This window comes from Saccopteryx bilineata, chromosome 5 (assembly GCF_036850765.1).
Source record: "Saccopteryx bilineata isolate mSacBil1 chromosome 5, mSacBil1_pri_phased_curated, whole genome shotgun sequence".
Classification (NCBI taxonomy): domain Eukaryota; kingdom Metazoa; phylum Chordata; class Mammalia; order Chiroptera; family Emballonuridae; genus Saccopteryx; species Saccopteryx bilineata.
Window position 1 is genome coordinate 145,124,905 of NC_089494.1, and position 27,616 is coordinate 145,152,520.

General features: G+C 37.4%; 1 protein-coding gene across 3 annotated transcripts in view; it reads right to left on the bottom strand.

Annotated features, from left to right (window-relative positions):
- Positions 1-27,616, bottom strand: part of PLXDC2 (plexin domain containing 2) — a 521,092-nt gene that overhangs the window by 102,885 nt on the left and 390,591 nt on the right. For all 3 annotated transcript variants that reach the window (XM_066233239.1, XM_066233238.1, XM_066233237.1), the window contains 2 exons: positions 9,745-9,840; positions 9,480-9,561 (listed from right to left, as the gene is read on the bottom strand). In XM_066233239.1, the coding sequence (XP_066089336.1) occupies positions 9,480-9,561; positions 9,745-9,840 (178 nt within the window). The remainder of the gene's footprint in view (positions 1-9,479; positions 9,562-9,744; positions 9,841-27,616) is intronic.

The window sequence follows — 27,616 nt, forward strand, 5'->3', positions numbered from 1 at the left end:
TGCTCCTGAAAGTTTTTTTAAATGTAGAATATTCTGAAACGGTACTTGTACTTTCTAATTATACTTTAATAAAATTATTTTTATTTCTCTTAAGAATATTGATTGTTTGAGTGAGTGTAGGTTATTTGAGTATGTGGTGAAAATTTAAACTCTATAAAAGGGACTATCAGGAAATGGTAATATTCTCTCTCTATGACAATTTCTAATTCACTGCAGTTCCCCAAAGGTGTGCCCTTGTTATTAGTATCTTTTCAAAAATATTCTTTATGTTGAAATATACTTCAAAATGCTTTCATGTAATGGATAAAATCACATCATTTTTCATTGTCATTCACACTAAAAGAATCAGCACACTTTGGTAAGCTAGGCTTGTAATACTCAAAAGGAAAAAAAAGACTTTAATTTTGTATTGTTAAAAGACCATCAGTTTATGCTATATTTCAGGACAAGCTAATTAACAGAAATGCTTGAAAGATTACTTAAATTTGAAAGAATTGTAAAGGGTCTTGCACTAAAAATTTCCATTTCAATTCACCTCTTATAAGCATGGCATGCTAGAAACAATTATCTTGAGAACAGGTATTTCTACAAGCAACTTATTCCCTTTAGAACAGCGGATTTCCACTTTGCTAACAGTCATTTAATAAATATTCAAAAATCAAAGATGCTCCAATGATTTTAACCAGCAAGCAATGTTCTAAAATCTTCCGATTTATTTACTATTACTATGTGTGTATATATATATGTATATATATGCATATATATAATATATTCAAGACTTATTTTATTAACTTCAAATAGATTTTGACAACAACCACTTTTTTTCCTTAGATCATTTTTCTATAAGAGTTCTCCATTCTAAATTAATAATCAGTGTTTCCACACAAGTTGAGCAGCACTATTGCAAGCTCATCGGACTCTTAGCCTGTAGATGCAAGATCAGCATTTATTTCCACTGTGCTCTTCTTAGATCACAGGTTCCCTTGAAGAGGCTTATTAAAAAGTTCAATTCCAGCCTGAACTGTGGTGGCTCAGTAGATAAAGTGTTGACGAGGAATGCTGAGGTCGCCGGTTTGAAACTCTGGGCTTGCACATGTGGGAATTGGTACTTTCTGCCACTCCCCTCTCCTTCTCTTTCTCTCTGTCTCTCCTCTCTAAAAAAATGAATAAATAAAACCTTTAAAAAAAAGTTCAATTCCTGGGCTCCACTGAGCTCCTAAATTTGAATCTCTTGGTGAGCTGTGGAGAAATCTGCATTTTAACAAGTTCCTTCGGCAATTCTTAACTGTACTAATATTTAAGAACTACAAAACTTGGGACCACTCAGATTTCAAAAATATAAAAATCAAGTATATTTAGATGACATGTATTTCACATTTCAGGACATAGAGTCAAGAGGTTTTAATTGGTTTGTTCAAGATTAGTCAATTCATCGTTGGCTATGCCACCAGTTCTTCAGACGTCCAGTCTGCTCCACTCCAGACAACAAAACATGGCCCCCTCGCTACTGTCAATTTTGGAAATTTTTACTTCTTTTGAATAATGCGAGGATGCTTCCTAAATTCTGGGCTCCTTCTGGGAACCTTAGCTGCCTAGTAAGGGTATGCCAATTCTATTAATTCTTTTGATGGGCAGAATCATAGAATGCACTATTCCTAAAATTTTACCAGTACCAGTCTTATGACTTTAATTGGACTTAAGGAAATAGGAGGTGAAAAATTGTTTAAAAGTAAGGCAACAAGAATCTAACTTCCTAGTGCTCAATGCGCCTAATTAAAATGCTGACCTTTTATGCAGGCATTGCTTGGTTCTTTCTATAGCATTTGGTTGACACTAGACAAAGCCTATAGATAGTAACAACCAAAGTGAGTAATCAAAATTCTCAGAAAAACAGAAATATCTGGCCACAATTATCTGCATAATTCAGTCTATCTGTGTATGGTAACTTCATACATTAGCCAGGCACTGTGTTGGGTGCTATGGGAGACACTAAAATCAATAAGGCTGTGTTTCTACCCTTCACAAAATTTATGATTTCTTATTTCTCCTAGGTGATACCACCTTTCATTTTCAACTTCATGTGACAAAAATTCAAGTCATATGAATACTTGCTAAAAAATAACATTCCTTCTCATGCCTGTTCCTACTCACTGTAGTTTTTCCCCAGAGACAAATATTGTTATCTTTCTCATATGTATCTTCTCAGAGGTATTCTCTGAATAGTCAAGCATGCATGTATGTAATGGAAAATTTGTACTGTCCTCAATACACCATGCCATTGGCTTGTTTCTGTAATCTCCCTTATTTTCAATATCATAGCTGATCTCATTTAGTTCCATGAATGTAAACACTCTCATTATGATAATGACTCTCCAATCTGAACCTCTAGAGTCCTGGAATTTTGGGATTAACCTTTCCCACTGACTCACCATTTCCACTTGAAGCCCGATAGATATCTCAAACTGAATCTGTCCTGAACCAAATTCTTTATTTCTCCATGCCCTAATCACTATTTCTTGTGCCATCATGCTTAGACTCAAAAAACGAGTGCTGGCATCTACCAAATTTCTCAAACTAAAATCTAGAAAATATACTTGGCTCTTATCTTTTCCTCTCCCTTCATTTCTATTTCATTAGTAAGAAACTGCTCTCCTTCCAGTATACCTCATACTCGTTAATTTCTCCTGATCCCTCACAAATACCATTCTTGTCTAAGTTCCTGTCGCCCCTCCTGTAGATGATTACACATATTCTTTACTCTTCTCCTTTTTATTCAAACTTCCTAAAAAAAATCAGAATAAAACCCAAGTGTGCATGCATGTGCCCACAAGTATGCACACACATACTTTCTGGGGGGAGCACCCAGAGTTGCATTTTAAAAAATATAATAAAATCACATTACTCCTCTGCTTAAGCTTTTCTAAAATTGGAAGGTTTCCTGTCACCCTGATAATAAAACATGGCTGGCTTACAGAGCCATACGTCCTTGATTCTTCGGGACCTTTCCAATCTCATCTGATACCGTTTGCCTCTCATGCTCAAAACTGACTTCACTTCTTTCCTTTCCTCCTCAGATCAAGCCTGAACTCATGGCAGGGTCATTGCACTTCAGTCTCTTTGACATACTCTTTGCTTTCACATTGGTGCAGCTGGTTCTTCATCATTCAAATCTAAGTTTAACTGTCACTTATTCCAAGAAACCTTTTCTGACCACTCAGTCCAGAGCAACAACCAGCTTCTTTAAATACAACAGATGACTTATCAGTGACTGACATTTTTATTAATTTTATATAATTATTAATCTATTTATTTTCCAGCTTAATTAGATAAACTCTGAACTCCATGAAAGCTTTGGCTCTGATGAATACCTGATTATTTTATAACTCTCAATGTTTAGACTAGTGTAAAAAGCTAGCAGTAACTTTTTAAATAAATGAATGAAGAGAGCCTAGAAATAAAACCATATAAATTAGACAAATAATCTTCAATAAAGGAGCCAAAAACACACAATAGAAAAAAGAAAGCCTCTTCAATAAATGGTGCTGGGAGAATTAGAAAGCCACATGCAAAAGAATGAAACTTGACTATACTTTGTCCCCCTGCACGAAAAATAATCCCAAATGGATCAAAGACCTAAATATAAGATCTGAAACAATAAATTACAGGGATGAAAACATAGATACTAAACTTATGGACCATGGCCATGGATAACATTTTATGAATTTGACCCCAAACACAAAGGAAGTGAAAAATAAATGAATGGGACTATATCAAACTAAAAAGCTCTGCACAGCAAAAGAAACTGAAAATAAAACAAAAAGGTAGCTAACCAAATGAGAGATGATATTTATAAACAAACAGCTCTGATAAAGGGTTAATATTCAAAATATATAAAGAACTTACAAAGCTTAGTTACAAATTAAAAAATGGGGAGAAGACTTGAACAGACACTCTCCCAAGAAGACACACAAATGGCCAACAGATAATATGAAAAGATGCTCATCTTCACTAGCTATTAGAGAAATGCAAATCAAAACTACAATGAGATATCACTTCACACCTGTTAAAGTGTCTGTTATCACAAGAAAACTTGTGGAGAAAAAAGAAACCTCATTCACTGCTGGTGGAAATGTAAGCTGGTACAGCCATTAGAGAAGAAAGTACCATGGTTTCTCAAAAAATTAAGAGTAGAACTACCATATGACCCAGCAATCTTTCTAGTAGTGGGTATCTACCCGAAGAACTTGAAAACAATGGTACACATAGATACTGACATCCCTGTGTTTATCACAGCATTATTCACAGTGGCAAGACATGGAAACAACCAGAGAGTCCTTTGATAGAGGATTGGGTTAAGAAGATGTGGTGCATATATACAATGAAATACTACTCAGCCATAAGAAATGATCATATATTGCCATTTACTACAACATGGATGGACCTTGAGAATATTATACTAAGTGAAATAACTAAATCAGAAAAACCTAAGAACTATATGATTTCATACATAGGTGAGATAGATATAGAACTGATACTCATGAACGTAGATAAAAGTGAAGTGGTTACCAAAGATAGGGGGGCTGAGGGGAGGGGAGTAAAGAGATATAAATATATATTCCCCATAGGTAGGATATAAACATGAGACTCATGGACATAGATAAAAGTGAAGTGGTTACCAGGAGGAGTGTGTTGTAGGGGAGGGGAGAAAGAGGGACAAATATACGGTGACAGAAAATGATCAGACTTTGGGTAATGGGCACACAGCACAATGAACAGTTCAAATGCAGTGGAAATATTTACCTGATACCTATGTACTCTTGTTGATCAATGTCATCCCATTAAATTTAATTTTCTCAATAAAAATAAAATGCTAATGATAGCAAAAAATATATAATTTTAAAGAAGTAACAGTGTAAAGAAAATAAATGAATGAGTTGAATGAATATTTTAAGAACCAAAATATATTTTCAATTTAAAAATATACTTTGGAAGATGATGGCTGATGAAACCAAGGTCTCTTTAAAAAAAGGCAAGTTTGTTTAGCAGGATACCAACAAATAAACTCCTCTTATTAAATCTCAATTTTGCTATATTTCTCATTATATTGTCCTGCTTACTTTTTGCCATAAATTCAACACTAATAAAACTATTTTCTACATATCTATTTGCTTAAAATCTGTCTCCCTTTTTCTACAAATGTAAGCTCTATGAAAAAAGAGATTTTTTTTTTTGTTTGCTCACCCTGAATCTACAATCTAGGAGTGTAATTTCAACACAGTGACACTAAAACAAAATTTTTTTTTTTTTACTGTTAAAGAGTGAAGACATAAAGTGTAATTGAAAGTGGCTGATTCAGATCCTCACTATTTGCAGGGAAGAAATAAAGCACTCTACCTAGAAGTAGTAGCCCCCCTATTCTAGGTAAACACTTTTGATCATGGGTCTGTATATGTTCTTATGACCTTAATTACTTGAGGCCTTGGGCAAGCCATTACAAACACATTTTACCTTAGTTTTGCTACCTGAAAATGATAATTAAAGCAAATAAACAAACCAATTAAACTTATCATTTTATTTTATTTTTTATTTTTATTTATTATTATTTTTTACAGGGACAGAGAGTCAGAGAGAGAGAGAGATAGGGACAGACAGACAGGAACGGAGAGAGATGAAAAGCATCAATCATCAGTTTTTCGTTGCCATTGCAACACCTTAGTTGTTCACTGATTGCTTTCTCATATGTGCCTTGACCGCGGTCCTTCAGCAGACCAAGTAACCCCTTGCTCAAGCCAGCGACCTTGGGTCCAAGCTGGTGAGCTTTTTGCTCAAGCCAGATGAGCCCGCGCTCAAGCTGGCAACCTCGGGTCTTGAACCTGGGTCCTCCACATCCCAGTCCAACGCTCTATCCACTGTGCCACCGCCTGGCCAAGCTAAACTTATCATTTTAGAGCAATCTCATCCTGTGAGTTTCAATAACCACTACCAACTGATTATCATTCAGGGATAAATGAAAACAAAGGAGACTGAAAGAAGGATGAAAGAAAAATCTGAAGGTATGTTTTGTGCTACTAAGAATAAGACTTCTGCTGTTTTATTGAATTTGTTATAACAAGAGCTCTAAAGTCTAGAGAAATTCTTCCAGGCAGTAAAAGCAAACTTTTGAAGCTCACAGGTCTAAAAGGAAATTAATAAAATGCAGTGGGAAAATTAAGTTGAACAAAAGTGCAATGAGCTATAGTTAAACCAATTAATTAGGCAGGTTTCGATAGATATATAACTGGACTGATGAAGAATTAAAAATAAATCCAAGATTTTAAACCAGGATTTGGTATTCAAACAAATATCAAATGGTAACATAAAGAAAACTCATATATTTTTAGTAGGGTTCTTTGATAAAATCCTTCCTAATTTGTATGTATCACCACCGTTTTTTCTACTTATCATAGAAAAATAATGCTTTCAATACCCTGTAATAGTCCTATGCTTCCTTGAGTCTCTTCTGCATTTCTTTTATGCCTATAAAAACTTTATCACTTTCTTACAACATCAATTATAAAATATTTATTTTTCAGCAGTATGTCTACTATGTATTTCCCAGGCAGTGATGAAGATTAACTTGCACCTGAAGCCTGGCAGGTGTGAGGCAGAACAGGTGAGGTGTGAAAACCGCACACAGGGGAGTCACACAGTTTAAGCGTTAGATAGTTCCAAACTTAAAACTTCAGAGTGGTGAGACCCCACATAAATAACTTAGTTCCAGTTTCCTCCACTGTAAAAATGCTGTACAAGTCAAATATATTTGAAAATTCCTTGACACAATGTCTGGCAGAGAAATCTCTCAATACAATGATAGTATAAACAGTATAAAGCAGTTTCTAATTTGTGGATGTCTTTTTATTGCAAAAATGGCTTGTCTGAAACTTTAAACATATATTTCCACTAGTAAGATTGTAAAAAAACATAATGAAATGGGTAGTAAAAGGTAGGTTTATAGACTAACGTCCCAGACCTTCAATTACCAAAACATTATTTCAGTTGAAAACTGTCCTAATATACTCTGGCTGGGAAACCTTGACCTGGTTTTCCCTTAACTTTCTGGCTTCAGAAAGTCCTTCATCCTGGGAAACCGTTTGATCCCAGACAAATCTAATCATGATTCTTTCATTTGGAATTTAATCATTCATTCATTCATTCATTCATTCATTCATCCATCCATCCATCCATTCATCTGCTTTTCTGCAGCACTAGGTACATTCTTAGGTGTTGAAGATAAAAGGGCAAATTATACTTACTAAACCCAGAGCCAGCAAAGGAAGAGAGATGATCAAGGGTCCTGAAATAAATGCTAATGATGAAGGTGTGTCCAGAATGAGGGGAGACACAGGGCTTGGACACCTCACACTAACTTGTAGTTTAGGAAGACTTCTCAGAGGAACTGATCACTAAAGTGGAGCTTGAATTAGAGATATACCTCAAAACAGAGCCTTGTACTTCATATTTTTAGGCTCTGAGTACACATATTAAAATGCTGTATCTTTAGATTCATATTTGGTCATCTGTTTAGATTTTGAATAATATCTAACATGCATGTAATATTTGTGAAATGTCAGCAAAATATAAATATAAATAACCACACACCCTTAACTTTATAGTAGTTCTTACCACTCTGGAAATAAAGCTAGTTTAAATCCACTTTTAAGAATGCTAATTGCCTGCTAGCTTTTTGATTATTTGAAATTTATTGCCCAAAAGAAATTATTGGAACAACATGTTAATTGAAAGCAAAACATCAGTTATAATAAACAGTACTGTTCTATCCAGAATAATGTAGTGGTTGCCCCAAATTTAGCAAGTTAAACATGTGTCTTGAAGCTTATTATCAAGGAATTGGCATTCTGTTCTTTTATACTTCAATAACTTTTAAAATTTTCCTGAACATGCCCCTATCATTATAGCAGATACTGCAGCAAGATGGTAAGACACAGACTGCTTACAATATAAAGTCTGATGCCATACACACTGCCTAAAAGCTTGGGAGGCTCAATTGGAGGTTTAAATCTCCACCCAGAGGAAGAAGCCGATTTATCACAGACTCTGAAGGTGAGAGGGGGACTTACTCTCAGACAGACTGTAAGCCCCATAGGGGGCAGGATTCACATATATTATTCACTACTGTTTACCCAGAGTTTGGGACATAACTGATGCCCAAATGTTTGAGTAAACACCAAATACATTTAAAGGTCTTCACTCTATATTTCTAACAAATGATCATTCAGACTCCTCTAAGCTCTAGGGCAGGGGTCCCCAAACTTTTTACACAGGGGGCCAGTTCACTGTCCCTCAGACTGTTGGAGGGATGGACTATAAAAAAAGCTATGGAAAAATCCCTATGCACACTGCACATATCTTACTTTAAAGTAAAAAACCAAAACAGGAACAAATACAATATTTAAAATAAAGAACAAGTAAATTTAAATCAACGAACTGACCAGTATTTCAATGGGAACTATGCTCCTGTCACTGACCACCAATGCCCCTCCCGGAAGTGCGGCGGGGGCTGGATAAATGGCCTCAGGGGGCCGCATGTGGCCCGTGGGCCATAGTTTGGGGACCCCTGCTCTAGGGACTGAAAAATCCTCTTTACCCTCATGAAAATCATTAACCCTCTTTGGACCAGTGTGGCAGCTTAAGTTTCAAAGCCAGTGATAAAGACCAAAACCACACATTCTACTGTAAAGGACAGTTAGTGTCACTCTATTTCTCAGCCTCAGACTACATGTCTCACCTTGGTTAGTCACCTTTGAGATATTTATAGAATTTTCTAAAAATGTTCATGTGATTAAGAATAAATTCTCCTTGTTATAGTAAAGTATCTCATACTATGCCTTCTGTAGAATATGGATCAAAAGCATTGATTTAAAGACTCATCAATGCAATCATCATCTATCTTATTCCCCACAGAGATTATAAATGCATGTCTGGTTGTTGACTATGAAGATTCTTGGTAATTTTGAGCAACCAGACAAAGAAAATACTAAAATTTCTACTTGTATTTTTTTTTCTTTCCTCTCCTTTTCTTTCTCTTTTTTCATTTTGGTTATGACATTATATCTATATCTATATCTATATCTATATCTATATGACATTATACACACACACACGTCAATGTATACATAATAAACACACCTGACACATTTAAAATTCAGTGGAAGCCCTGGCGTGGCTCAGTGGATAGAGCATTGTCCCAGTGTGCTGAAGTAATAGATTTAATAGTCAGGGCACATATGAGAAGCAGCCAATGAGTGCACAACTAAATGGAACAACTAAGTAGAACAACAAGTTGATGCACCTCTCTTTCTCACTCTCCTTTCCTCTCTCTCTTTCAAATCATTGGAAAATTAATCAAATCAAATTCAGTGGAAGTGTAAAAGTAGCAAGTCCTTTTAAGATTCAAATGTTTTTGACTTATTCTTGTTTACCTCTGAAGTTTACTACACCAACTGCAGTTGAACCCAATCTGAGAGGATACACAGGCGCCACAACCATTAAACTGGAGACATGCTAGAAAACAGGAGAGAATAGAGTCATCAAGACTAATTAGGAGCATGGTGAAAAGAACAATGATTGGCCAATCAAAATAAAAACACCCCACCCATCCTCATATACATACAAGATGAAGAGGCCTGTGCACACCAAGCACTGTGTGATAATTATTGATAAACAGATGTGAGCATGTTAACTTACTAGGTAATGGGGTCATCTCTACAGCTGAAATGTTGGTAATTTTTGACATCTGTAGCTCTACTCGATGGTATTCATAAATTGTTCTTCTTCGAACATCTGTAAAATCAAAATGAAAAGAAAATCAGCTTTTCACATTTCTTTATCTATAAAACAAGTATTTTAAAAATGAATGTAGAATTATATACAATTTGACCTGGTGCAGTACTAAAATGAAGATTTAATATAGCAATCTCTGTGAAGAGACTGTAAAACAAAACAAAACAAAAAAAACCTTGTACATCATGTGCCCATGTACCCAGAAATCTTTTCACCAATGAAGCTAGAAATGATGATTAGGGCTTTAGATATCTCCCTTTGCTAGCAAGGCTCCAACCCGCTGGCATCCAGAGTTTACTTACCCAGAATTTTCTTGATAGATTTATTTATTCTGAAAGATTTTGACATAAAAATAAGATGATTCCATTTGTCTGAAACTAAAGTTAAAGTAAGTTCTTAGAAATGGATAGCAATTAAAAATTTTTCACAGCCTAAAGTTGTTTTTTGCCAAAATAAGTCTGATTGCTTTCAAGATTTAAAATAAATGCATTTAACAAGTTAAATTAGAACTTAAATTGTTAAAAAATCAGTATTAATATTTATTAAATATACAGTATCATGTCTAAGGCATGTAGAAGCTTTTGTAGTGCAATTCCTGAATACCAGCATATTTTTCAGGAATTAATTGGGAAGCTAAAAGTTACTTTTAAAATATCACAGTACCCAATCTTGGGAAGTAACATATCATACTGGTTAATAGCATATGGTCTTAAACAGTGTGTCTGGTTCAAATCCCAGTGTTTCTATTTGCTATCTGTGTGACCTTGAGATCCTTCCTAAGCTTCTCTGTGCCTCAGTTTCTCCATCTATAAAATATCAATAATAGTACTTATATCATTGAGTTGTTCTCAGAATTAAAATGAGATAATAAATGAAAATTACTTAAAACAATCTCTCTCACATTGCAAATACTCAATAAATACCAGATTTAATTTTTTTAAATTATTTATTTATTTACTTTTTAGATTTTATTTATTCATTTTTATTAGAGAGAGGGGGGGGGGAGAGAGAGAGAGAGAAGGGGGAGGAGCAGGAAGCATCAACTCCCATATGTGCCTTGACCAGGCAACCTCAGCATTCCAGGTCGACGCTTTATCCACTGCACCACCACAGGTCAGGCCCAGATTTAATTTTTGTACGTCTTCAATATGGCAACCATAGATCATACGGGTTATGTGCTGCATACCATGGTCTAAATTCTGTAGATCTAAACTCACTAAAATCAAGTGACGTCAGAAAAATGGCGCAGTGAGGAGCCCAGCCGACAAATCTCCCCAAAATTTCAACAAGTTCATCAACCAGAGACAGAAAAATCTATCCTTGGAGCGTCCGGGAGTCCCACACACTGAAGGTGAAGGTAGGATCCAGTGAAAAATTGACTAAATATATAATCAACCCTGAAGGAAATAAGTCGGACAAAGGAACACTCTGCCTTCCTCACTAACCTGAGCAAAGGCTGCTTTCACTTGGAACTGGGAGTCGAGGGGGCTAAGGGTGTGGAGGAAGCTAGGCTGTGGCATGGATGTTCGTTCAAGATGAGGAAAGAGTGTGCCTGTGGTGAATCAGCCCACGTGAGCAGACGCCCACGTGCCACGAGCAAATGCCTGCATGCTGTGGCAAACTTCCCTACGCCCGAGCTTCTCTAGGCGGGTGGTGTGCCTCACCCAGCCATTCAAGCTAATAATCAAGTGTCAGCGGAGGGGCGTGGGCAGCTTGCAGTCCTTTCTGGAGCAAATTGGTGGATCCAATTGCTGAAATTAGCTTAACCCATAGTCTGCTCACCTCCCAACTGACCTATGCAGCTCTAATTGACAAGATCTCTCTCAGTTCAGCGATCTAAGATAAGAAGCATGATATTTTTTAGTGCCTCTTGCTAAAGGGGTGGGGGCAACTTCTGATTGGCAGAGCTTTCATACTCAGAGATATAAGCTAAAAAGAGGGACTTGGCAGATGTTAAGACCTCCTGTACTGCAGGCAGCGACTAGGGCATCTTCTTCCCAGCCAAAACAGGTTACAAAGTGCGGAAAGCCTGGGAAGAGTGGTTCCTACAGAGTGCTAGGCATGCTGAACAGGCCTGGAGGCTCATAGAAAGTCACCTTGAGAGCAATTGGCTCCCAGCCCCGCCTGATTACGCTGGCAGCTCTGAATGCTACAGCCTTACCCAGAGCCCTGCATTGAGTGGGGATAGAGTGGGGATTTGCCAGCTCTTTGAGCCTCTTTCTCCCCAGGCAGAGGCAGCAGCAGCCTCATAGCTGGATCATCAGGCTGCTAATTCAGAAAGGAGAGACTAGGAGAGAGGCTCTGGGAACACGGACTCTCTCATTGTCAGAGCCTGCAAACACTAACAAGCCTTGACTAACAACGAGACTGAAGCCTAATATATGACATCACTGTAGAGCAGGGGTCCCAAAACTACGGCCCGCAGGCCACATGCGGCCCCCTGAGGCCATTTATCCGGCCACCGCTGCACTTCTGGAAGGGACACCTCTTTCATTGGTGGTCAGTGAGAGGAGCACATATCACTTGTTACGGCTAGCAGTGACAAATATGGAACCAGATATTGACCATCTCATTAGCCAAAAGCAGGCCCATAGTTCCCATTGAAATACTGGTCAGTTTGTTGATTTAAATTTACTTGTTCTTTATTTTAAATATTGTATTTGTTCCTGGTTTTTTTTTTAACTTTAAAATAAGATATGTGCAGTGTGCATAGGGATTTGTTCATAGTTTTTTTTATACTCCGGCCCTCCAATGGTCTGAGGGACAGTGAACTGGCCCCCTGTGTAAAAAGTTTGGGGACCCCTGCTGTAGAGTCTTATCAACTGCAAATCCCTACCTAAGCATGCCACAGGGGGAGAGCCTGGGGTACAGAGTCACCGACCAGGAAGAGGGAGAGGAAAGAAAAAGGAAGAAGTTAACCTCTCAAAATCAAGAAAAATCCACAGACTTTAAAAATTGTTCCACTATTTTTTTGTTTCTTTCATCTTCTAGCCTTTAAAATTATTATTTCTATTTCCTCCACCTTCGTCCTTTTATTCTCTGCCCATCTTATTCTTTCCTCTTCTTGAACTACACTACCCATAGTGTTACATTTTATTTCTTTTCTTCTTCCTTACTCTCCATGAGGGTTATACTCCAAAACCCTTAACTCTCTCTTTTTTATTTTTTATTCTTTTCCTTTTCCCCTTTTTCTTATTTCTCCCTCTCTATTAGTTTCTTCTTTTCTCCTTTTACTTTTCCTCTCATTCAATTCTCAATCATAAACAAATTACTTAATTTGGGACACAAGTTTTTGTGTATTTTTTGTGGCATTTTGGGTGCTTTTTACTTCACTTTTTAACTCATTAGCATTCCTCCCAACCCAGGATCTCCATTCTATTTTGTTTTTGATCCACTTAATACAATAGTTGTTTTTTTCCTTTTTCCTGTTTCCCTCTTATCCCTCTCATTATATCTCTTAGTTGACCATCACTTACAAGCAAATCATTTTATACTTGACACAAATTTTTTCCGTTTATGCATTTTGTGGGTCCCTACTTCCTCTTTTGCCCCTTGAACACTTCCCCCAACTCAGGCCCTCCATTATAGGCAGTTTTTGTTCCATTTAGCATAATATAATTCACAGTTCATCATGATACTTTTGTAAGGAGGAGGGGAGAAGAGGGAAAGAGAAGAAAGAAAAAAGGAAACTAATAAATTATTATTGGGGTTTTTTGTGTTTTTTTCCCAAATTTTTTTCCATTTTTTTACTTTGTTTTTTACTTTTTATTCTTTATTAATTCTCATTAGTGCTATTAACAAGACCACCCTCAGATGCCATTAAGAAAAAGGAAATTGAATATCATGGATACAAAAGATAGAAAAGTAACACAGATAGATGTGGAAAAATCTATGGAGAAAAAATTTAATATATTGGAAACCTTGGAGCTAAATGACAGAAAATTTAAAATATTGAATAGAAATCCTAAAAATAATCAGAGACACACAAGAAAACACAGAAAGGCAATTTAGGAAGCTCAAAAAACAACTCAACAAACACACAGAATATATTATCAAGAAAATTGAAACTATAAAAACAAATCAAACAGAGATGGAAAACTAAATTTATAAACTAAAAAACAAGATAACAAGCTTAGCTAATAGAACAAACAGGCCAGATAGAAGGTAGGATTAGTGATATAGAACAAGCAACTTCAGGCACAACAGAGAGAAGAGGAGTCTCAAAAATTAAAAAAAATGAGAAAGCCCTACAGGAATTGTCTGACTCCATCAAAAAGAATAACATAAGAATAATAGATATATCAGAGGGAGAAGAGAGAGAAAATGGAATGGAGAATATATTCAAACAAATAATAGACAAGAACTTCCCAAGCCTGTGGAAAGAACTAAAGCCTCAAATTCAAGAAGCAAACAGAACACCGAGTTTTCTTAACCACAACAAACCTACTCCAAGGCACAGCATAATGAAAATGGCACAAACCAACAACAAAGAAAAAATTCTCAAGACAGCCAGGGAAAAGAAGAATATAACATATAAAGGAGGGCCTATTAGATTATCATTAGATTTCTCAGCAGAAAATCTACAAGCTAGAAGAGAGTGGAGCCCAATATATAAAGCCTGAAAGAGAGGAACTTTCAGGAAAGAATACTATACCCATCAAAGCTATCCTTCAAATATGAAGGAGAAATAAAAACATTCACAAATACAGAAAAAATGAGGGAATTTATCATCAGAAAACCCCCACTCTAGAAAGTACTAAATGGGGTTTTGCAACCAGATTTAAAGAACAAAAAAAACCCCAAAACTACAAGTAAAAGCTCCACTAAGAAAACAATAAAAACAAATTTAAACTGTGACAACAAAAGCAAAATAAAGGGGAGAGGATGGAGATTAACAGTAGCAAAGGATGATGAAGTGCAGAAACACTCATAAGATAGGGTACAACAATGAATATGGTAGGTATCCTTTTCATTACTTAATGATAACCACCCTTGAAAAAACCACCACAGAAGTACATGACTTAAAAAAGGTAGCGAGGAGACAAGATGGCACTGGAGTAGGCGGATGTACCAACATCTACCTCCCAGAACCAAAGTGGATTACAAACTAATTTTAAGAACTATCATCTGGAAAAACCAACTTTGGAATAAACTAAGAGGACTCTTCAACCAAGGAACACTAAAGAAGCCACACAGAGACTGGTAGGAAATGCGGAGAGGGCTGCCCAGCTCCCCGGAGCGAACGGCAGCCAGGAGAGACTCGCATGGTGGGAAGTGAGTTTAGTAGAGAGGGGACAGCCTGAGCCCCAGGAACAAAGCTCCAGCCTGCAGCCCCAGAGCCCAGAAGAGGCATAAGGACAGTATTTAGCTGGAAACAAGTCAGGATACTGTTTGTGAGAAAGAATCTGATTTCTCAGACCCAGGATCCTTCTTAAAGGGACCACGCAGAACATCTCTCTCATAACCACTCACCCGGGGCTCCTGGGGACAGGAAGAGAGGAGAGGACCAGAGTAACAGGAAGAGAGTGTAATCTAGGAGGCACAGGGAGAAACATTTTGGGAGATAGCCACCCTATCCCCTGGGAAGAGTCACTCCCCAAAGCTGAAGTGAATATTTCCCCTGGAAACAGCAATACCACAAAAGAAAGCAGGAGAGCAGCCAAAAAAGCTCCCCCGCGGCACTCAGAGCAGAGTCGCATAGAAGGAGGGAGCTTTTGGGTCTACAGTAGTGAGTCTTAGGGTCCGAGCTACAACGCCCCCACCCACTTGGCTGAGGGCTCGCCAGAGGGCAGGCGGCAGCGGGAGACAAAGGCGCAGGGGCGGAAGCCAGTTGGCTACCATTGGGCTCAGATGTGAGCTCAATCTTGCCTGGCTGGGGAGAAAGGGGCGTGCAAAAGCGGCCAAGCTCAGCTGCCGGCAGCCTGCAATCCAGCCTATGGGAGTAGGGCGGGAACCCCAGATAGGGTGGAGACCAGACCCTGAGCAAGGGTGCAGGAGCACAGCCCTGCCCCGACCATGCAACCCAGGCTTGCGGTCTGACTTCGTAGCCAGCTCCTCCCGCGGGGGTGGAGCCAAAAGCCCAGAAGAGGCGGAGTTCCGCTACTGAGCTGAGCTTGGGCAGGCAGTCCTGCCCGGCGGTAGAGCCAAGGATAGCAGCCGTTCCTCGAGCGGGCTCCTCCTGCAAGGGCAGGGCAAAAGCCCCGAAACAGGCTGAGACCCGCAGCTGAGCAAAGGTGCTTGCCAGTGCCCTCAGGAACGAGCATAACGTCACACACGGGGGCGGGGCAAAGGCCAAGGCCACTAATGCTTTGCACCCGAGTGCATGATCACAGCCACTCCCTTGAAGAGAAAATGCGAAGGTAGAGAAATACAACACAAATAAACCAAGAGAAATCCCCAGAAAAGGACCTAAGTGAATCAGATATAACCAAATTACCAGATGCAGAGTTTAAAATAATGATTGTTAGGATGCTCAAAGATATTAGAACAACCATAGATGGCCATTACGAAAACCTAAATAAAGAGATAACAAATATAAATAAGGACATAGAAATAATAAAAAAGAATCAGTCAGAAATGACAAATACAATATCTGAAATAAAGAATACAATGGAAGGAATTAAAAGCAGGATGGATGAAGCAGAGAATCGAATCAGCGAGTTAGAGGACACAATAAATAAAGGCATGGAAGCAGAGCAGAAGAAAGAAAAGAGACTCAAAAAGTCTGAGGAAACTCTAAGAGAGCTCTTTGACAACATGAAGAGAAATAACATCCGCATCATAGGGGATCCTGAAGAAGAAGAAAAAGAACAAGGGATAGAGACTTTGTTCAAACATATCATAGCAGAAAACTTCCCCAAATTAAGGCAGGAAAACATTTCACATGTTCAGGAAGCACAGAGAACTCCATTAAGGAAAAACCCAAAGAAATCAACACCAAGATACATCATAATTAAAATACCAAAGGTAAATGATAAAGAGGAAATATTAAAAGCTGCTAGATAAAAAAAGACTATCACCTACAAAGGAGCCCTCATAAGGATGACTTCTGACTTCTCAAAAGAAACACTTGAGGCCAGAAGGGCCTGAAAGTAATGCAGAACAAGAACCTACAACCAAGACTACTTTATCCAGCAAGGCTATCATTTAAAATTGAAGAAAAAATAAAAAGCTTTACAGACAAAAACAAACTCAAGGAATTCACTACAAGCAAACCAAGGCTGCAAGAAATGCTAAGAAACCTGTTGTAAACAGATCAAAGGAAAAAAGAATATAGCAAAAGAGGAATATAGTTTTAAAGAAAAAAATGGCAATAAACAATTACATATCAGTAATAACCTTAAATGTTAACGGATTAAATGATCCGATCAAAAGACATAGGGTAGCTGCGTGGATAAGAAAATAGGACCCATACATATGCTGTCTACAAGAGACACACCTTAAATGAAAAGATGAAAACAGACTGAAGATAAAAGGATGGAAAAAAATATTTCAAACAAATGGAAATGAAAAAAAAGCTGGGGTAGCAATACTTACATCAGATAAAATGGACTTTAAAACAAAGACCATAGTTAGAGGTAAAGAAGGTCAGTACATAATGATAAAGGGAGCAATCCAAAAGTAAGATATAACCATAATAAATATCTAAGTACCTAATATAGGAGCACCTAAATATATAAAGCAGACTTTGATGGACTTAGGGAAAAATCAACAGCAATACTATAATAGTAGGGGATTTCAATACCCCATTAACATCATTAGATAGATCCTCAAGAAAGAAAATTAACAAGGAAACAGCAGACTTAAAGGACATATTAAATCAACTAGGTTTAATAAATATTTTCAGAACCTTTCAACCTAAAACAGCAGAATATATATTCTTTTCAAGCACTCATGGTACATTCTCTAGAATAGATCACATGTTAGGGCACAAAAGCTATCTCAACAAATTTAAGAAGATTGAAATCATATCGAGCACTTTCTCTGATCACAATGGCATTAAACTAGAAATCAACCACAATAGAAAAATTGAAAAACATTCAACCACTTGGAAACTAAATAGCATGTTATTAAATAACAAATGGGTTAACATTGAGATCAAAGAAGAAATTAAAAAATTCCTAGAAACAAATGATAATGAGCATACATCAACTCAAAATTTATGGGACACAGCACAAGCAGTCCTGAGAGGGAACTTTAGAGCATTACAGGCATACCTCAAGAAGCTAGAAAAAGCTCAAATAAACAACTTAACCCTGCATCTAAAAGAACTAGAAAAAGAACAGCAAGTAAAGCCCAGAGCTAGTAGAAGGAAGGAAATAATAAAGATCAGAGCAGAAATAAATGACATAGAGGCTAAAGAAACAATACAGAGGATCAATGAAACCAGGAGCTGGTTCTATGAAAAAGTAAACGAGATCGATGAACCTTTAACCAGACTCACCAAGAAAAAAAAGAGCGAGGACTCAAATAAAATTAGAAACAAGAGTGGAGAAATAACAACTGACACAACAGAAATACAAAACATTGTAAGAAAATACTATGAAGAACTGTACGCCAAAAACTAGACAACCTAGATGAAATGGACAAATTTCTTGAATCATATAATCTTCCAAAAATCAATCTGGAAGAATCAGAAAACCTAAACAGACCAATTACAACAACTGAGATTGAAACAGCTATCAAAAAACTCCCAAAAAGAAAAGTCCTGGGCCTGATGGCTTCACAAGTGAATTCTACCAAATATTCAAAGAAGAATTAACTCCTATCCTTCTCAAGCTATTTCAAAAAATTCAAGAGGAAGGAAGACTTCCAAACTCCTTTTATGAGGTGAACATAATTCTAATTCCAAAACCAGGCAAAGACAACACAAAAAAAGAAAATGATAGGCCAATATCCCTGATGAACTTAGATGTAAAAATCCTCAACAAAATATTAGCAAACCAGATTCAGCAATATATGAAAAAAATCATACACCATGATCAAGTGGGATTTATTCTTGGGAGGCAAGGCTGGTACAATATTCGCAAATCAATCAATGTGATTCATCACATAAACAAAAGAAAGGAAAAAAACCACATGATAATTTCAATAGATGCAGAAAAAGCATTTGATAAAATCCAGCACTCATTCATGATCAAAACTCTCAGCAAAGTGGGAATACAGGGAATATACCTCAACATGATAAATGCCATTTATCACAAACCCAGAGCCCACATCATACTCAATGGGCAAAAATTAAAAGCAATTCCCTTAAGATCAGGAACAAGGCAGGGGTGCCCCCTTTCACCGCTCTTATTCAACATAGTTCTGGAAGTCCTAGCCGCAGCAATCAGACAAGAAAAAGAAATAAAAGGCATCCAAATTTGAAAAGAAGAAGTAAAACTATCATTATTTGCAGATGATATAATATTGTATATAGAAAACCCTAAAGTCTCAGTAAAAAAACTACTAGACCTGATAAATGAATTCGGCAAGGTGGCAGGATATAAAATCTATAGTCAGAAATCAGACGCATTTTTATACACTAATAATGAACTGTCAGAAAGATAAATCAAAGAATCAATCCCCTTCACCACTGCAACAAAAAAAATAAAGTACCTAGGAATAAACCTAACCAAGTAGACTAAAGACTTGTACTCGGAAAATTACAAAACATTGACAAAAGAAATCAGGGAAGATACAAATAAGTGGAGGCATATACCGTGCTCATGGGTAGGAAGAATAAACATCATTAAAATGTCTATATTACCCAAAGCAATTTATAAATTTAATGCAATACCGATTAAAATACCAATGACTTACTTCAAAGATATAGATCACATATTCCAAAAATTTATATGGAACCAAAAGAGAACACGAATAGCCTCAGCAATCTTTAAAAGGAAGAATAAAACGGGAGGTATCACACTTCCTAATATCAAGTTATACTACAAGGCCGTTGTACTCAAAACAGCCTGGTACTGGCATAAAAACAGGCACATAGATCAATGGAACAGAACAGAGAACCCAGAAATAAACCCACAGCATTATAGATAACTGATATTTGACAAAGGAGGTAAGAGCATGCAATGGAGTAAAGATAGCCTCTTCAACAAATGGTGTTGGGAAACTTGGACAGCTACCTGCAAAAAAATGAAACTAGACCACCAACTTACACCACTCACAAAAATAAACTCAAAATGGATAAAAGCCTTAAATGTAAGCCGTGAAACCATAAGCATCTTAGAAGAAAACATAGGCAGTAAGCTCTCTGACATCTCTCGCAGCAATATATTTGCTGATTTGTCTCCACAGGCAAGTGAAATAAAAGACAGGATAAACAAATGGGACTTTATCAAACTAAAAAGCTTCTGCACAGCTAAAGACAATAAGAACAGAATAAAAAGACAAACTACACAATGGGAGAATATATTTGACATTGCGTCTGATAAGGGGTTAATAACCAAAATTTATAAAGAACTTGTAAAACTTAATACAAGGAAGACAAACAATCGAATCCAAAAATGGGCAAAAGAAATGAATAGACACTTCTCCAAAGAGGACACACAGATGGCCAATAGGCATATGAAAAAATGTTCAACATCACTAATGATTAGAGAAATACAAATTAAAACCATAATGTGATATCACCTCACACCAGTCAGAATGGCTCTCATCAATAAAACAACACAGAATAAGTGCTGGCGAGGATGTGGAGAAAAGGGAACCCTCCTGCACTGCTGGTGGGAATGCAGACTGGTGCAGCCACTGTGGAAAACAGTATGGAGATTCCTCAAGAAAATAAAAATTGAACTGCCTTTTGAGCCAGCTATACCACTGTTAGGAATAAACCCCAAAACACCATAGCACTGTTTGAAGAGAAGAAATGCACCTCCATGTTTATGGCACCATTGTTCACAATAGCAAAGATCTGGAAACAGCCCAAGTGTCCATCAGAGGATAAGTGGATTAAAAAGCTTTGGTATATATATACTATGGAATACTACTCAGCCATAAGAAATGATGACATAGGATCTTTTACAACAACATGGATGGGCCTTGATAACATTATACTGAGCTAAAGAAGTAAATCAGAAAAAAACTAAGAACCATATGATTCCATACATAGGTGGGACATAAAGAGGGGACTCAGAGACATGGACAACAGGGTTGGGGTTACAGGGTGGGGAGAGGAGAGGGAGGGGGTTGGAGGAGGGTAGGGGCACAAAGATCATGGCTTTTCAGCATTTGCCATATTCCCCCTTTAAGGAATAGACAGACAGCAAATATTTACTTATGGTGTTTCCACTATAAAGACTGCTGTCTTAGGGACAAATGCTGATGAACTCTTTCAGCAGTTCCTCCTTCTTCAAAGACTTGTATGTCAACATAGAGCTCCATGTTTCACAGGACATACTCAAGCTCACTCCATGCTCCCTGGAGCTTTAGCACAAGGGAATGACCCCTTTTTCTCTTTCTTTCTTTCTTTCTTTCTTTCTTTCTTTCTTTCTTTCTTTCTTTCTTTCTTTCTTTCTTTCTTTCTTTCTTTCGCTCTTTTTTTTGTTGATGTATTTTTTCTTTTATTTATTTATTTTTTGTATTTTTCTGAAGATGGAAATGGGGAGGCAGTCAGATAAGACTCCCGCATGCGCCTGACCGGGATCCACTTGGCATGCCTACCAGGGGGGAATGCTCTGCCCATCTGGGGTGTTGCTCTGTTGCAACCAGAGCCATTCTAGTGACTGAGGCAGAGGCCATGGGGCCATCCTTAGTGCCCGGGGTGGCTTTGCTCCGGTGGAGCCTAGGCTGCGGGAGGGGAAGAGAGAGACAGAAAGAAAAGAGAGGGGGAGGGGTGGAGAAGTAGATGGGTGCTTCTTCTGTGTGCTCTGGCTGGGAATCGAACCCGGGAATCCTGCACACCAGGCCAAGTATCTACCACTGAGCCAACTGGCCAGAACCTAGGAATGCCCTTGTTGAGCAAGCTACCAAAAAGAAAATTATATGGAGCAACCATGACAGACTGGGCAAGTCAGTCTCATACTATTTATCACCAGAATGCTGCAGCCCGGTGTAAACAGTTTCAAGTTTCTTGGGAAGCAGCATAGCAGATTGGGAAATCCTGTCCAAGGGGTCCTATACTGCCCCTTCATTTGGAGTTAATCCTCAAGGATCCCTACCAGGACAACTTTGGCAAATGAATGTTACTCATATACTTTCAGTTGCCAAACAGTCGTATGTCCACATTACAGTGGATACATATTCCGGATCTATAGTAACCTCTGTCAGAACACGAGAGGCTGCTAAACATGTTATAGCTCATGGTCTGTATGCATTGTTCTATTATTGGATTTCCTAAACTGGCTAAATTGAAAATGCTCCTGCATATGGAGCAAAAGCATTTACTGTATTTTGTCATGCTTACAATCTTTAAAGTTAAGGTATTATTAAAGTGTACTCAGCAAAGATTTTAAGGTCAATTAAAAAGAAAATTTTAAAGGGGGTTGTCATATCCTGGAATTCCTACGGGTCTACCATATCATGCTTTTTACTTAAAAAAAAATTACATTTCTTTTGAATGCTGATGAACAGGAGACACCATATCTTTTTAGCCTGCAAACTACTATCTTCTTTATTAGATCCAGCTAATAACACTGTTTTGTCTTTTTCCAAATAGCTCTAGATATATGGAAAAGATTTATATAGGTGGATGGGGTTCCTCAAATCCCTCAGCGAGATCTTCTGAGCATGGCTTTTAAGCTACCTAGAGGTAGAAAAAGACCAATAGAGATCAGGGGAGCTACCAGCTTTTAGGATACACCCTTAAAGGTTCCAACGCCCCAAAAGGGTCTCATAGGATGCCATCTGGGTCCTGCTTCAATAGTGGAAAGGAAGGTCATTGAGCTAAAGCCTGCCAGGCTTACATGCTTCTGCTGTGAGGAAACAGGGACACTGGAAGGTAGGCTTCCCCCTCGCTCCTCTAAGGGAGGATTCAGTCTCTTCCAGCCCTGCTCCAGCCACCTATGACCTAACCTTGCCCAGAAAGCTGGGGTTGGCCACTGAAGGCTGAAGGTGCCCAGGGCCGACGGCCCCATCTACAACACTGTGGACGAGCCTAGGGTATTTCTTCCAAGAAGCACGTAAACTGATCTCATTTGCACAAGGGCCACTTAACTATGTATTGCCTGAATAGTCAGGTTTTTTATTCTTCCCTCAAAGATCTCTGTTGTGGGTGTTGATAGTCCTATTTTCTGCTGCTTTGCTTAATATATAGTGTTTCCTTTATCCCTCCTACCTCAATGCCTCACTCATATTTCAGGCTGGGACCTACTCCTAATTTAGAGCTCTCTTTCCCCCTTTTGCCAACTTCTATTATGAATCTACCTTTGCCACCCAGCTTAGTGTATCCCAAGGTTCTCTTTACCATGCCACAGTCGCAGAGCTCCAGGGAAAAGCAACCTGCTCTCATCTCTCCAGGCAGAGGAGAACAGAAGCTCCATATCTATGCATGCTGCAAATGGCTTTTCCAGTCTACCTGAATCATTACCAGCTAGGAGCAGCAGTCACTGGGACTTGGTCATGAGCTGCAAAGTATAGAATGGTGACAACAATTCCAGTGCCATGTGGACTTTTCCTGGATGTGGACTTTTCCTGGACTTCTGCTCCCTGTGACAGCTCCTAACAGACTGAACTGTGGTTGGGTTGCATTTTTCAGGGATTTGGCATGGTGATGGGGCCAACTCAGACTTGGTGAACATGTTAAGGTCACTACTCTTTTATGGATTCTCGCTGTATTGGCCAAGAGTTTGCTTAAAGGCTTTTAATCATTGTAAAAAAAATAGTAGACTGGATAAAGAAGATGGGGCACATATACACCATGGTATACTATATTCAGCTAGAAGAAATGATGACATCGAATCACTTATAGCAGAATGGTGGAATCTTGATAACATTATGCGGAGTGAAATAAGTGAATCAGAAAAAAACAAGAACTGCAGAATTCCATACATTGGTGGGACATAAAAGCGAGACTAAGAGACATAGACAAGAGTGTGGTGGTTACGGGGGGTGGGGGGAGGGAATGAGGGAGAGGGGGTGGGGGGTACAAAAAAAACTGGATAGTGGGTGACGGAGGACAATCTTTCTTTGGGTGATGGGTATGCAACAGAACTAAATGACAAGATAACCTGGAAATGTTTTCTTTGAATACATGTACCCTGATGTATTGATCTCACCCCATTAAAATAAAATTTTATTTATAAAAAAAAAAAGGTAGCAACAGAGGAAAGAAGTATGGAATACAAACAAACAAAAACAAATAATAGAAAAACAAAAGAGAAGAATCAAACAAGATACAAAACTAACAGAAAGCAATTTATAAAATGGCAATAGGGAACTCACAAGTACCAATAATTACACTAAATGTAAATGGATTAAACTCACCAATAAAAAGAAACAGAGTAGCAGAATGGATTAAAAAAGAAAATCCAACTGTATGCTGCCTACAAGAAACACATCTAAGCAACAAGGATAAAAATAAATTCAAAGTGAAAGGCTGGAAAACAATACTCCAAGCAAATAACATCCAAAAAAAAGTAGGGTAGCAATACTCATATATAATAATGCTGACTACAAGACAGAAAAAGTACTCAGAGACAAAAATGGTGATTTCATACTGATTAAGGGGACACTGAGTCAAGAAGTCATAACAATCCTTAATATATATGCACCAAACCAAGGAGAACCTAATATATAAGATAGCTACTTACTGACCTAAAAACAAAAACTGACGAAAATACAGTCATACTTGGAGACCTCAATACATCGCTGATGGCTCTAGGTCGGTCATCCAAACAGAGAATCAATAAAGATATATTGGCCTTAAACAAAACACTAGAGCACTTGGATATGATAGACATCTATAGGACACTTCATCCCAAAGCGACAGAGTATACAATTTTTCCAGTATACATGGATCATTCTCAAGAACTGAACATATGTTGGGCCACAAAAATAACTTCAACAAATTCAAAAAAATTGAAATTGTACTAAGCATATTTTCTGATCATAAAGCCTTGAAACTAAAATTCAACTGCAAAGAAGAGGGAAAAAAACCCACAAAAATGTGGAAACTAAACAACATACTTCTAAAAAATGAATGGGTCAAAGAAGAAATAAGCGCAGAGATCAAAAGATATATACAGACAAATGAAAATGACAAAATGACATCAGAATCTCTGGGATGCAGGAAGAGCAGTAATAAGAGGAAAGTTCATATTACTTCAGGCCTATATGAACAAACAAGAGAGAGCCCAAGTGAACCACTTAACTTTGCATCATAAGGAACTAGAAAATGAAGAACAAAGACAACCCTTAACCAGCCGAGGAAAGGAAATAATAAAAATCAGAGCAGAAATAAATGAAATAGAGAAAAGAAAAACTATAGAAAAAATTAATAAAACAAGGAGCTGGTTCTTTGAAAAGATCAACAAAATTGACAAACCCTTGGCAAGACTCACCAAGTAAACAGGAGAAAGGACTCATATAAACAAAATCCAAACTGAAAGAGGATAAATCACCACAGAAATCATAGATATACAAAGAATTATTGTAGAATACTATGAAAAAGTATATGCCACCAAATTCAATAATCTAGAAGAAATGGATAAATTCCTAGAACTGAGTCATGATGAAGAGGAAAGCCTAAACAGACCAATTAGCAGGGAGGAAATAGAAAAAACTATGAAAAACCTCCCCAAAAATAAAAGTCCAGGCCCAGATGGTAATACTAGTGAATTCTATCAAACATTCAAAGAAGAGTTGGTTCCAATTCTACTCAAAGTCATCATTGAAGAAGAAGCAATATTTCCAAACAATTTTATGAGGCCAACATAACCCTCATACCAAAACCTGGCAAGGACGGCACAATAAAAGAAAACTACAGACAAATATCTCTAATGAATACAGATGCTAAAATAATAAACAAAATACTGGCAAATCAAATACATTTTAAAGAAATAATACATCATGATCAAGTGAGATTCATCCCAGTATCTCAAGGATGGTTCAACATACGTAAAATGGTTAATGTAATACACCATATCAACAAAACAAAGAACAAAAACCACATGATCTTATCAATAGGTGCAGAAAAGGCATTCGATAAAATACAACACAACTTTATGTTTAAGACACTCAACAAAATGGGTATAGAAGGAAAATATCTCAACATAATAAAGGCCATATATGATTAACCATCAGCCAACATCATATTAAATAGCATAAAACTGAGGACTTTCCACCTTAAATCAGGAACAAGACAGGGTTGTCCACTCTCTCCACTCTTATTTAATGTGGTGCTAGAAGTTCTGGCCAGAGCAATCAGACAAGAGAAAGAAATAAAAGGCATCCATATCAAAAAAGAAGAAGTAAAAGTATCACTTTCTGCAGATGATATGATCCTATACATCAAAAAACCCCAAAGACTCCACAAAAAAGATTACTAGAAACAATTAACCTATACAGTAAGGTCACAGGATACAAAATTAACATACAAAAGTCCATAGCCTTTCTATATACCAACAATGAAATATTAGAAAACAAACTCAAAAAAATAATCCCCTTCATGATTGCAGCAACAACAACAAAAAAAATACCTCAGAATAAACATAATAAAGAATGTAAAGGACCTATATAACGAAAAGTACAAAGCATTGTTAAAGGAAATCCAAAAAGATACAATGAGATAGAAAAATATTTCTTGTTCTTGGATAGAAAGAATAAATATAATCAAAATGGCCATACTACCCAAAGCAATTTATAAATTTAATGCAATTCCCATCAAAATTCCTATGACATTTTTTAAAGAAATGGAACAAAAAATCATCAGATTTATATGGAAGTATAAAAAACCCTGAATAGCTAAAGCAATCCTAAGAAAAAAGAATGAAGCTGGGGGCATTACAATACCTGACTTCAAACTATATTATAGGACCACGACAATCAAAACAGCATGGTAGGCCTGACCTGTTGTGGCGCAGTGGATAAAGCATCGACCTGGAAATGCTGAGGTCGCCGGTTCGAAACCCTGGGCTTGCCTGGTCAAGGCACACATGGGAGTTGATGCTTCCAGCTCCTCCTCCCTTCTCTCTCCCTCTGTCTCTCTGTCTCTCTGTCTCTCTCTCTCCTCTCTAAAAATGAATAAATAAATAAATAAAACAAACAAACAAACAAAAAAACAGCATGGTATTGGCAGAAAAATAGACACTCAGACTAATGGAACAGAATAGAAAGTCCAGAAATAAAACCACATATATATGGTCAAATAATTTTCGATAAAGGGGCCAACAACACACAATGGAGAAAAGAGGGCCTCTTCAATAAATGGTGCTGGGAAAACTGGAAAGCCATATGCAAAAGAATGAAACTCGACTACAGTTTGTCCCCTAGTACAAAAATTAATTCAAAATGGATCAAAAATCTAAATATAAGACCTGGAACAATAAAGTACATAGAAGAAGACATAGGTACTAAACTCATGAAACTGGGTTTTAAAGAGCATTTTATGAATTTGACTCCAAAGGCAAGAGAAGTGAAGGCAAAGATAAATGAATGGGACTACATCAGACTAAAAAGTTTTTGCTCAGCAAGAGAAACTGACAACAAAATAAACAGACAGCCAACTAAATGGGAAATGATATTTTCAAACAACAGCTCAGATAAGGGCCTAATATCCAAAATATACAAAGAACTCATAAAACTCAACAACAAACAAACAAACAAACAATCCAATAAAAAA